We start from the raw sequence: 11,798 nt of genomic DNA, 5'->3' as shown, positions 1-11,798 counted from the left end.
AGTCATTTGCTCATTGAAATTGATACGCACGAGTGACAACTCCCAGAAATAACTCCACACGCACGTCACGTCCCGTAACGCAAGCGAAATAACTTTTGTCACTGTAACGCAACGAAGTGAAGATTGAGTAAGGGTCGACTAGCACGCTTTAGAAAGGTGTTCGAACTGTTCTAGGGATAGAATACGCTTTCGGTCTCAAGATAAGCTATTTATAATAGAAACAAAAGTACACTTTCCTGTTAATTTTTGTTGTTGCTGCTTGTCTTACTCGACTGTGCATGTTTTAAAGACTTTCGATGCTTGAAGCCCTTTTAATTTGACTTTTTTGATGAAGTCATGAGAAATAGCGATTTTTACTCCTGATTAATGACTGAAGCAAACAGACTTTTCAAAAGTCCACCAGAGAGTCGGTGAAAGGAGAGATGGGGTTCGGGATGCCCCTTACTAAGTGGGGGACCTGGGCTTCCCCCCCCCCCCCGGAAGCCTTTGCACATACAGGCTGTGCTCTTTAATTGCTTGTTTGACACTCTATGAGACGTTCACAGTTGGTCTCAGTGGTGCACCTCTTACATGAAGTCATAAAGGAGGACCAAGACACCCAGCCCAGACCGTTTGCGCAAGAGTGATGGAAGTTTAGGAACCGACGAGGACCCCGATGACAGAAAAACGCCACAATTAAAATGACTTCAGGTCTTTTCAAACTTTGTCGCTTAAATGGTGAATTATGTCACTGTCTAATTATTGGGGAGCCATTCCAACAGTGAAAAACAAACAAAACAAAAAAAAATATCACTTTTTGTCTCATGTCATAGTGGTGTAGTGACGGTAAAGAAACTAAATGTACAGAAGTGTGCAAACACCTGCAGATAGGTATTTGTTTTGCAAAGTTGCCTTAAGCCTCTGTTTCAAACCGAGGCTAAGTGCGAAGCTATTCACCTGAAATATGATTTTTTTGTATTCTCATGCAAAAAAACCTTATTTTCACAAGAAAGGTTTTGCACTTAGCGCCGTTTTGAAAGTGAGAGTTTTTGGAACTTGGACATGGCCTAATTATCTTGTTATTATATTATCTGTTACCATCGACCGGCTGGGTGAATTCGGCTCCTGGCCCTGTTCTCCCCAATTAACTACTTACCTTTAGTCTAGCCAGGAGAAATTCGGCATGGGATTTTTTGGGGGGTTAAGTTTTGGTCCTGGGATTTTTTTTTAGGTTTTTTTGGAAGCCCTAGGGATTTTGGAAATCCAGAGTACACCTTCCCCGGGGGCATTCGAATCATACAAGCTCCGCTGGTCTCCCTCCCTTCCCGTTTGCTTATGGGGAGAATATAACAAAGCCTCTCTCTTTTTTTACTCTAATGTTTTTTAATTTGTATGTTATTCGGATCGACAAAATGGAAGCGCAATTTTTTTTTCACTTTAATATTTCTTAATCTTTCATTTTATTCAGACCAAAATAAAATCGCTCCTCTACTCTCAGCACATATTTAAATAGACCTTTGTCAAGCGGCGGCCATTTTGTCTCAGGAGATTTAAAAAGCTTTATTTATGCAGTGGCGGAACCAGGGGAGGGGCCTGGGGAGCCCGGGCACCCCCCTTGTGGCCAAAAAAAAATTTTTTAGAGACCGCCCTACCCCCTTATCACAGGGACTGGACGACCGCCCCTCCTTCCCCCTCCCCCCCCCCCCCCCCCCCTCTTATCTGAAGTTCTTGATCCGCAACTTTTATGCGCGGCTAGCCTCATCTATTGAACAAATAGAAATAGCGCACGTTAATTTTGGTTTCCATGAGATCAATATGTGATGTCGTTTAAAAACAGTCTGGCGAGCTCCTCGCCTGTGTTGCGACCTCTAAGATCAAAGAAGCGAACTTATAATGATTCTGAGGAATAAAGTCTTACGATAGAAAGAAAGTCTATTTTTGCCGTCGTACGTTGTTGCAGCGTTTCATTGCCACTAACGTCGCCAGCATCTATATGCAGATTTATAGGAACAAAAGAAAGCCTTTCTTTACATATTAACATTAATTAAAACTTCCAGAGCATTTTTCTGGTGGTCATTTCGTTTTAATCTGTTAATTTACTAAACTTGAGAGGTTGTCAACTGGAAACTGAAGTCGGCCGTTTTGCCGTGAACGTGATTGGTTCTAAAGCTGTCGAGGGAAGCATTAGTGGAAGTGTTGTTTGACAAGGTCTCTGATACTGTACCTGACTCTTTTGACACACTGAATATTGCCAGAAAATGCTTTTGAAATGTTTATAACCTCTCTAGTTGATAACTCGTACACTTCAATGTCGGAAACTCTCTGTTCAGGCCCCGGTTGTTGAATCGTTGGATATAAAACAGTAAAATAGTCACTGTCAAGCAGATAAGTCTTTGCGAAAAGAAACTCATCAGGAGCACCCAACAACGGTTTCCTCCTAAATGCATTGAAAAATCTTTTTAGGCTATCCGGAGTACTCTTAGATCTCTAGAAATGCAGTCTAAGCGGCGTTATGCATAAAATTGGTGTCTGTTCATCCTAGGGGAACTTGAGGCTTTTCGAAATCACAAGGGCTCCAATGTTATTTTTCCGAAAATCTTAGATACAGCTGAACGTTTTACGAAAGTGAGAATTTTTCATATTCCTCCCTTCACCACAGTTTTGAAACCGAAAATTTTAGGTTTACTTTTTCTACGAAAATTAGCATAACATGGGGAGTCCATTGTGAAAAATTAAACTTAAAAAGAAAATCGTAGGCAATTGTTTAGACAAGCTACGAAAATTGCTCCTGAATGCTCATCTAGTAATTTTTAGCCGTCCTTAAATAATAGAAAGTTCTAAGCAATGTTTGCCTCCCCGAACAAATGTTTATACAGTAAACAGTCGTTTTTTGCTCCTGACTATTTGCCTTCTCTTCCAAGGGCGGTTTTAGGTGGGCCGAGGGGGCCTCGGCCACCCCATTTTCTTTGAAATTTTGTATTATTTTCATAGAATTCTCGGAAAATAAAAGTATCTAAATAGCTGGCAAATGGACAAGTGTCCCGGCCACCCTATCTGAATTTTCCGGATCCGCCCCTGCTATCCACTGGAAAGAGAGTTACCTAGTGGATAGTTTTCTCTCACTCAGTTTTGAGAGCCTGGCTAGTTAATTCGAATTCACTGAATTTGGGTTGGATACACAGTTGGAGTGCAATATCACTTAATTGCTTTTTTGTTGCTTGTGAATGGAGGATGACTCAAAGGGGCCGAGTAATATCCATGGCAACCCGCGTCACTCAAAACGACCGACAATGACAGGAAAATTCTCCACTCCAGAAAAGACACCGGCCGGGAAAATATTGATGAATAATCAACTTCGTGTCCTGGACGACCAATGCAGCTAGTACAGAATTATCGACTTTTTCTTCTGTCGTTGATCAATACACGGTAAGCACTAATTTAAATTGTAGTCGAACTTTGTTCTCGTGAAGTTTGTTTAAATGCCGACATGAAAGACATAATTCAAATGTTTAACCTTTACTTTAAATCGTAAAAGAACAACTTACGTCGCTCGTAGAAAAAAAGATCGATGCTATTAGTACATCGGTTCGTTGAAGTAAAGTAAAACACAATTCGTTTTCATGATGTGGCATGGATTTCAAACAAGTATTCTATGCGAAGTTAGCCCAAAACAGACGATGCCAATATTTCGTACGATGGTGAACGAAGATTAAATGTAGACCATTTAAAAGACATCTGAGTAAACTTCACTCAATAACTTAAAAAAAAATGATCGTTCATTTTGTCGTCACGAATAATGAACGTGGTAAGCTGTCCACATGCCAGAAACCGAGGCGCAGAACGCCAACTTAACAGCGATTAACATGATATAAGTAATGACTGTATTCATGGCTGAAAACATGCCAAAAACTAGTACGCGTTGTTGGAAAGTTCATTCCCAGTCCGCATGTGATTACATGTAAATTGAACTTATATTAATACAATGATGAGAATATTTGAATTCGTCTCTTTTGTCACATCTCTTCTCCCCGAATTTTTCTTTTTTAAGATGTCTGTTGCTAAATTATGTTAATTATGATCCATAATTAGCAATCGAAAGAGTAGTAACTCATTGATAAACGGTATACCTGATTCGTTCGACATATTTCTGGTAAGAAAACTGGTTTAAATGAATGTTAACTCAACAATGTTAGATGATGAAGTTTTTTTCAGGCTTTCTTTTCGCTGCTGCAAACGTTGCGTAGATAGCTGCGATGATCATCCTTCATTTAATGTTAGATGATGTTACATGGACTAAAAATGTTGGATTATGTTGGACCAACATGGTGGATCCCACAAACGGGGGCTTTAGCACATTCAGGCTTGGATGAAAGGCTGTACTCAGGTTTAAATCTTTTCATTGACTTTGAAGTTCAGAAAAAAGTGAATGGTAGCACGTTTTCGCTGTTTTCTCGAAATAAAATCAGTGGAAAAGACATAGCAGATGAACATGCTTATTTGGAAGGCAATACTTCCTCCAGAATATTTATTTTCTCAGTTTAATGTTTAAAGTCGACCCATGTTTCCCTTAACTGCCCTAGTCTGAAATTTATAATGATTTATAAAATATTTTTCAATTTTATGCCCAAAAAACCACATCACCACACAAGTGAAGAAATATACCAAACAAGCAACAATAAGCATTTTCTTCTTCGACCCAAATCATCAAGTAAGTGTTTCAGTGTATGTTTTTAGGAAAACAGTTCAGAAATGGTTCGTGAAATGGTCACTCGTTTTCGTATTCTTGAGGAAAGAAATGACAGTTTAATTCGGAAACATTTTTCTCTTTTCAGCTTGTCTTCTCAGTGGAATTTGCTTGTTGGAAAGACCGGGTGTGCAGGTGTGAAGCTTAAAAAAATGTTAAGGAAAATGTTCCCCATGAATCTTCAGCAGGCGGTAGCGCTGTTATTCATCTCTACGTTTTTGTACGTAACGGTCTTGATCTTTCAACCCGGCATATTGTCAGCTTTACCGAATATACTTTCGTGGTCATACTCCGAGTACATTGATGATCCGTACGGCGATTCAGCTCGCCGCAGTCTCGCCTTAAACATTTCAGAAAACACCGGAACTCCTCTGCTTAATTTTAAAGATCTGGGAGGCAACAAGGCCAAAGTGTTACTCTTGGTTATTGTTAGCACTGCACCACAAAGATTTGCCAGAAGGCAAGCAATACGGGACACATGGTGGAAGCACTGTACTGGGGATCAGGTAAAGCTACAGAAAACGGGCGACAAAAACGGGCAATTTTTATTTTACATCGCTGCAAAACGAGTTGAATAGCGATGTTGCGCGTTTTACCACTTACGTTTGAACCTGTCTTGCAACAAACCAGGTTGTTGCAAGTTGTGTGAATACTGACTTCTGATTGGATAGAATTACGCGGAAGTCACACGAGAGTTCCTGACGGGAGTTACATCACTTGCTCAAAAACAGGTTTGCCCGGTTGGCCTGTAAGACTTGCTACATATACAGATTTTGCTGCAAAAAGTACTACTACTTTCCACAACAAAGTTTCGCCAACTGCTACAAACTGAGTTGATGCAAGACAGGCTTTAATGTGGCTAGTAAAACTATTCAACTCGTTTTGCTAGCAATGTTGCAAAACAAGTTGCACGATTTTGTTGCCCGATTTAAAGTCCCTCGGGACTAGCGTAGGTGTCCCCTTGCGGGTTATGTCGGCCTGCGGGAAACTGGATAAATATGAAGCGCTACAAGGGATCAGTTGGACAAATTTAATATACAGAGTAACTGCTGACGTACTTCAGTAACTAAAGAACTACCCCATCACTAATTAAACTGTGCCATTCCAATTATATATATTTATCTTTTGCTCAAATAGAAAATATTAGCCCTTTTTTAGTGTGATTATGGGTCGGCTTAAGGGAGGTTATTAAAGCTTACGCGGATCTCAAGGACGTGGTTGCGGCTGGTCGATCTGCTTTCTTAAAACCGATAGCGACTAATGAAGAATGATTTTCCTTAATTTCGACAGGTCAAGTGCGTTTTTGTTACTGATGGTCTAACCGAGGACGAGAACCAACGTACACTTATCCTCAAAGAAAGAATCAGATACAGAGATCTAGAGTTTCAGCCATTGCTTGGAGGCCGAGAGTTCGGCCTTCGCTTTCTCAACCATATAAAGTGGGCCAAGGCGAAGTTTGACTTCCGTTTCCTCCTTAGGACTGACGATGATTACTTCCTTTGTCTAAAGAGGCTTCTGTTTGAGCTTCCGGTGCGGCCAGATACAAGCCTGGTTTGGGGAAATTTCCACTGTCAAGGTGGTATAACGTGGGTGGACGAATCGTTTATGATCTTCTCGCCCGATATTATTGATAAATTTCTGGCGCAAAACGAAAGAACAATGATGTGCCACCCTCACGCGGACCAACAAATCGGTCTGTGGCTGGAGAGCATTGACAGCAAATTGTTTTTTCACGATAACAGATTATACCACCATCCACCGGCATCATTTTCCAAGAAATTCGAGAACGTATTCAACGTCTGTGATTCGTATTTAGGAATACATGGAACTTACGTGGAAAAGATGCGTTATTTTGGACGGAATGCCAACGATGGGGCAAAAAGCGTGGTTCGCATGGGAGATTTTGCAGATTTTTGTCCAACGACACATTTTGATTATCATAAAATCAATCCACCTTTCTTTTTTAAGCCCAAACCTTGCATCACCAATCCAACCTGGAACTTGGAAAGAAATATGTACGGCGGTCGTGAAGAGGGACAGGTAGGGCAATAAAAGTGACATCGGAAAAAATATAGCCTGCATAGCAAGCTTCTCCGTGCGGTTTCGGAGCAAAAAACGAGGAACGAGAGTCGAAGACCGCGCGAAAAATGGCGCCAGTAAAATACCAGGGGAGGAGGTGGGGAGGAAAGGATCCTTTCCCTCCCCCTCCCCCCTCTTTCATTTTTTTTGGCTCTCGCTCCATTTCTCGCGCGGCCGAAACCAAAAATCCCGTTCCTTGGTCTTTCTTGAATTCCTTTGTTCCGAAACCAAACGAAACGCTTGCTACGCAGGCTAGAAAAAATACAGTCGAACCTCCATTCGCAATCACCTCTCGTAAGCGACCACCTTAGCTTTCCAAAACACCAAAGTTTTCCCATTCAAAAACCACTAGTAAACGACCACCTCCTGTAAGTGACTGCGGCCACCTTTCGGGACTGACATTGTAACAATTTTCCTTCGTTTTTAACATCTGCAAGCGACCGCTTGACGCAATGTCTGATCTCTTTGTTCGCTGTATGTACTATGCTACGTAGAGTATAAGAAGAAATTTTAGCGACAATATGGAAATGCACTTATTGCAAGCAATGAAGCCATTGAGTACGGTCTAGTCCCCAGGCTTTCTTTCTTAGCCTGATGTCCGCGCGAAGTCTGGGAAAGGGCGGGGGATTCTCTGTTGGTGACGTCACAGCTCACGGTAGAGTGCAGACCGAGCGGAGAACGCTTAGGGACTAGGCTGCATTAGGTAGACCAAGACCCATAATTGGTTCCATTCTTGTAAATGACCACTTCTTGACGGCTACGTCTTCGCATTTTGGGTGGTTACTAATGGCCATCATGAGAGGTTCGAATGTAGTTTCCACCGCTTAGGATCTGCCAGTTTGTGCATAACTGGGAAAAAATCTAACATGAGGTGATTGTAGTAATTAAAAACCTTTTTAAAACATGGAGCCCTTTTAATTGTTTGCCATGATTTATATAAAGCCTCATGCGTATTGAAAGTAATATACTGATCTTCGAAAATCCTTTTTTTTCCTTTCTTTTAATTTTCAGGGATGAAAAACTGGATCACTCTATCGTTTCTTTCAACAAGCTACTGACTTTTTCGTTGTTTATTAACGATGGGGACCGGGCTCGGATCACAAGAAGACGCTTTCTTTTCACAGGGGACTCTCAAAACCCATGCGAGTTAAAAAATGAATGTTTTGTGGCAGCCATTTTGAATTTTAAACAGGCGGTCAACTGGAAGCGAGAAATTTTCGAAAACGGCTCGACGTTTTGAGAAAATAAACATCGGTTTGCTCAGGCGAAGGGCTCACACTTGAGTTCGGATCCTTTAACTCTTTTTACGGCTGTAAATTGCATTAGAAACCTTTATGATAAAACTTATTGGTGTTTCACTCTCCCACCGACGCATGCGCAGCACCTACACCACATCTTCCCGCGCTAATGTTAGCCTGCGAGCAAGCTCTCCATTTGGGGGAGTAGCGAGAAGTCACGCGCGACAGCCATACGCGAAAGGAGAAGCGAGTGGAAGGGGCGGTGCTTCAAAGTTTACGGCAAGGAATGTCATCAATCGAAATATTTTTCAGCCAATGGTAATTTGCTTCGTCTGGGCCAAGCAGAAATGAAAATTTATAGTTTCCTTGGCCCCCTCGTGGCTTTACCGGAATTACCGCTCGCTCGCGCGTTCTCTCGGAATAATTGGAGGGCTTGCTAGCAGGCTACTCTGATGTAAAAAAATAAAATAAAATAAAACAACCTTATTGCTTTACTATATTATTCTCAGGAAGCCTCGTTTCCAGTCGTCCTCGTGATATCACCTGTCAAACTTGTCGGGAAAATTCACCACGTTCGATTCCAGCCCTCTTCTGCTCATTCGGATAACTGGCCTGGTGACTAGGCAAGCCCGTTTTTCGAGGGTCCCGATAGTTTCCCGCGCCCTAATTAAGTCCCGGTTGTTCAAACGTTGGATCATAGCGCTATCCACCGGATAAAAGTCTATCCAGTGGATAATGCGATTAATTTCCCTTGTACTTGTCCGCTGGATATTTATTTATCCGATGGATAGCGCTATCCAACGTTGAAACAATCGGGGCCAGATATTTAGATCAAACTCTATACTAAAGAAAAAAAGAGTGGTTCTTAGCTAACAAACTAGTCCATTTTGTTTTGTCAATTATGAATTGGTTCATGCTTAGGGACGGACCATTAGAAAACTTATGGGGTTGTGGGCGAAGTACAAAAAAATATTCGCGCAAGGGAAAATTAAATGAAAAAAATTCATGCACGCCAATTAACCCTAAAAAATATTCATGCTAAGGCCTAAAAAAATATACATACAATGAATTTTATAACGAAAAAATTTCCTGCGGCTCACAAATTCCCCACCCCCCCATAACTTTTCTAATGGTCCGTCTCTTAGCGTGCGTATATAAATCGAGTTATGTCTTCTTGAGTTCCAAAAATACTAGAAATTTCTTCTTTGTTGTCTTCGATTATTGGAGACTTAGTTGAGAGAAATGGACGAAAATCAGAGTTTCATAGACAGAAATGTACTCGTCATCTCATTTATTCACAGACGTGCGCGAATAAAGAGTTTTCTTAGCAACTCAATAGGACTTATATAGGGTAAGCACTAACCTGAGATCAGGCCCAATTTGAGCGGTTCTCATACATTCTCTCTAACCGCCGGAATGTAATTTACAAAGCGAAACGAAAATAGAGCCTGATCTCAGGTTAGGTAAGCACGCATTCTATGTTATAACTGTGGTTTTATCATGTTATCTGCAAAACTATTGAAACCTCTGTCTTGAACGTAAGCTTTCCAGGCGCGCTGATTTTCTGACTTTGGTAAGGGAACCATAATCTATAAGTCAAAGTAGTCGTCTCAAAGCAGAAACGCTTTCGAATTTCGGTAAAATGGAGTGAAGGGTTCCATGCCATCCGTCGCATTTTTTAATGAATAAAGCGTTTTCACTTTGTACACCTGTTGTAACTTTTGTTATCTTCTAGTAAACTTGTCGAGGTTTGTAATAATTTAGCTCTCTCTCCCTAGGCCCTCTCTTTTTTAAAATTAACTGCTTGTGCGCACGTCTGTGGCTTTATACCTTTAAATGACAAATATTTCCCCTTTCTCATACCTAGCGCTAGCACTGGTTTAGAGCGCTGCATGCGTCCCTTCAACTACTGCAAATTAAATGCACCGTCTCTTAAATATGAACAAATCACTAAACCACGAAGTTTTCATGTCTTTTTGCTGCCATAAAATGTGCCTGTTAGCCTCAATTGTATAGGTCCTTTCACAGACTGCAATGTCAATTTCCCTGCCCTTTCAAATACCGGACTCCTGAAAAAAAGGACCCCTTTCGAGGGGAGCTTCCCCTTGTAGGCCCCTTGTGGGGAGTACCCACCGGGGGGGGGGGAAGAGGAGGAAAAGCCTCGCGTCTATTCAAGAGACGTTGGGGATACCGGGATGATTAGGTTAAAGGGAATAGAGGCAAACTCATTTATTAGTTTTTTATGGATAATGGAGAAAATTAGAGCGTTTAAGGTTCTGCATCAGCCTATTTGCGCTTTAGGGGATTTTACAAGGGACATTTTGTTGTGTAGGTGAATTTATTAGAGTTAATTGGTCTTAATTTGTTAGAGCACGTCAAAAGTGCAAAAAGAGAAAGAAAATTACGTTTTCGTGAGTTCACATCAAGCATAACATGTTTGTTCGCACTTAAAAAATTCACGTTGTTGTTGTTGCGTAAGGGACGGTAAACAGGTTAAAGAAATGTACCAAAAAGTGTGACGCACGTGCAGAAGAAAAAGGCGCGAAAAATGTTGACAAGCGTCCGTTGTATTGTGAATGTTTTAATGAACTTGTTATCGAAGCTGGCGAACCATGTAAACGGAGTCTTCAGCCAAGAATTGACTTTAAAAGTGTTGTTATAGCTTTGGTCAATCCTTCAAACTGTTTCTTAACAATGTTTGAAGGGACTGAAAGACATGGAGCAGGAAATACTTTTAAAAACTACTACAAGCTCTCGAGATCTGTAGAAGCACATGGTTGGTGTTATTCATCGCTGTCGAGTATGCAACCAGTTTTCTCGACTCGGCTCATTCAAGAATAATCCACGCTGAACTGTATGGATAAACTCTGAGATTGGAATGCGTTTTACTGATGACAGACCTTACATACACGACTTTGTTTTATTACCGGATGGCCGGGAATCATTTGAAGTCATGAATTTTAGCGAAATGAAAGTCACATCGAGTGCAGGTAAGCCTTATGATTTCGCTACTAATGTAAGCTTAATTATACGTTCATTAGTTAATTTTTACACTACTTAGAATGTTAAGATGTAGTTATTTGACAGGTTATTTAAACGGTTTTTCTACTGAGTTTTGTTTTTTGTTTTCCATTTTATTGCACCTTAGCTTTAGTCTCAAATCTTGAATTAGCTCTTACACAGACATAATCGACTCTTCTCATTGATTATATTTTATAATAAAACTAGCTTGTTTGCCTATAAGAAAACTTTCTATGAAGTAAACATTTTATATTGTGGACATGGGAGGTTAGCTTGGCGAGTTTCACTCCTCTGACTGTTACTAGACTCTCTTGTAGTCATCGCTCTACGAGATGTTAGTTGTTCGCTGGTCTCGGTCAAGTTTCACTGACAGGCTTATACTGAACAATAACAACAACAACAACAATGTATTTATTTACAGAACTATAAAGTTTACAATACTTTATGCCCTACAAATAGCTATAATGCTAAAGGTAAAAACTTATAATAAAGGTGCTATTAAAAAACATAAGAAAAAGGAAATAAAATAAATACAATAACGTACAGAAAAAACACCTTACATATAAATTCAAGTACAGGGATTTTGTTATTTGAAAATCGATTAAAATTGCAGCTGGAGGTATATACAACTAATTACGTATCAGCTTCACTTCTTAAAATATTCTATTAAATAAGTAACATTCAAACACTTTTTTTCATTATCTAGAACATTAAGGAGTAGCGATTTTTTTTATACA

General features: G+C 40.4%; 1 protein-coding gene across 1 annotated transcript; it reads left to right on the top strand.

The window, feature by feature from the left end:
- Window positions 1-4,726: 4,726 nt before the first annotated feature.
- On the top strand, window positions 4,727-8,271 carry LOC140925054 (beta-1,3-galactosyltransferase sqv-2-like). Its single transcript, XM_073375010.1, has 3 exons — window positions 4,727-5,229; window positions 6,014-6,763; window positions 7,814-8,271. Exons 1-3 carry the CDS (start codon window positions 4,729-4,731, stop codon window positions 7,817-7,819), a joined length of 1,257 nt encoding a protein of 418 aa, XP_073231111.1. The 5' UTR covers window positions 4,727-4,728; the 3' UTR covers window positions 7,820-8,271.
- The last annotated feature ends 3,527 nt before the right edge of the window (window positions 8,272-11,798 follow it).

Source organism: Porites lutea, chromosome 14 (genome assembly GCF_958299795.1).
Source record: "Porites lutea chromosome 14, jaPorLute2.1, whole genome shotgun sequence".
Classification (NCBI taxonomy): Eukaryota; Metazoa; Cnidaria; class Anthozoa; order Scleractinia; family Poritidae; genus Porites; species Porites lutea.
This window is presented reverse-complemented; position numbering and strand designations above follow the sequence as displayed.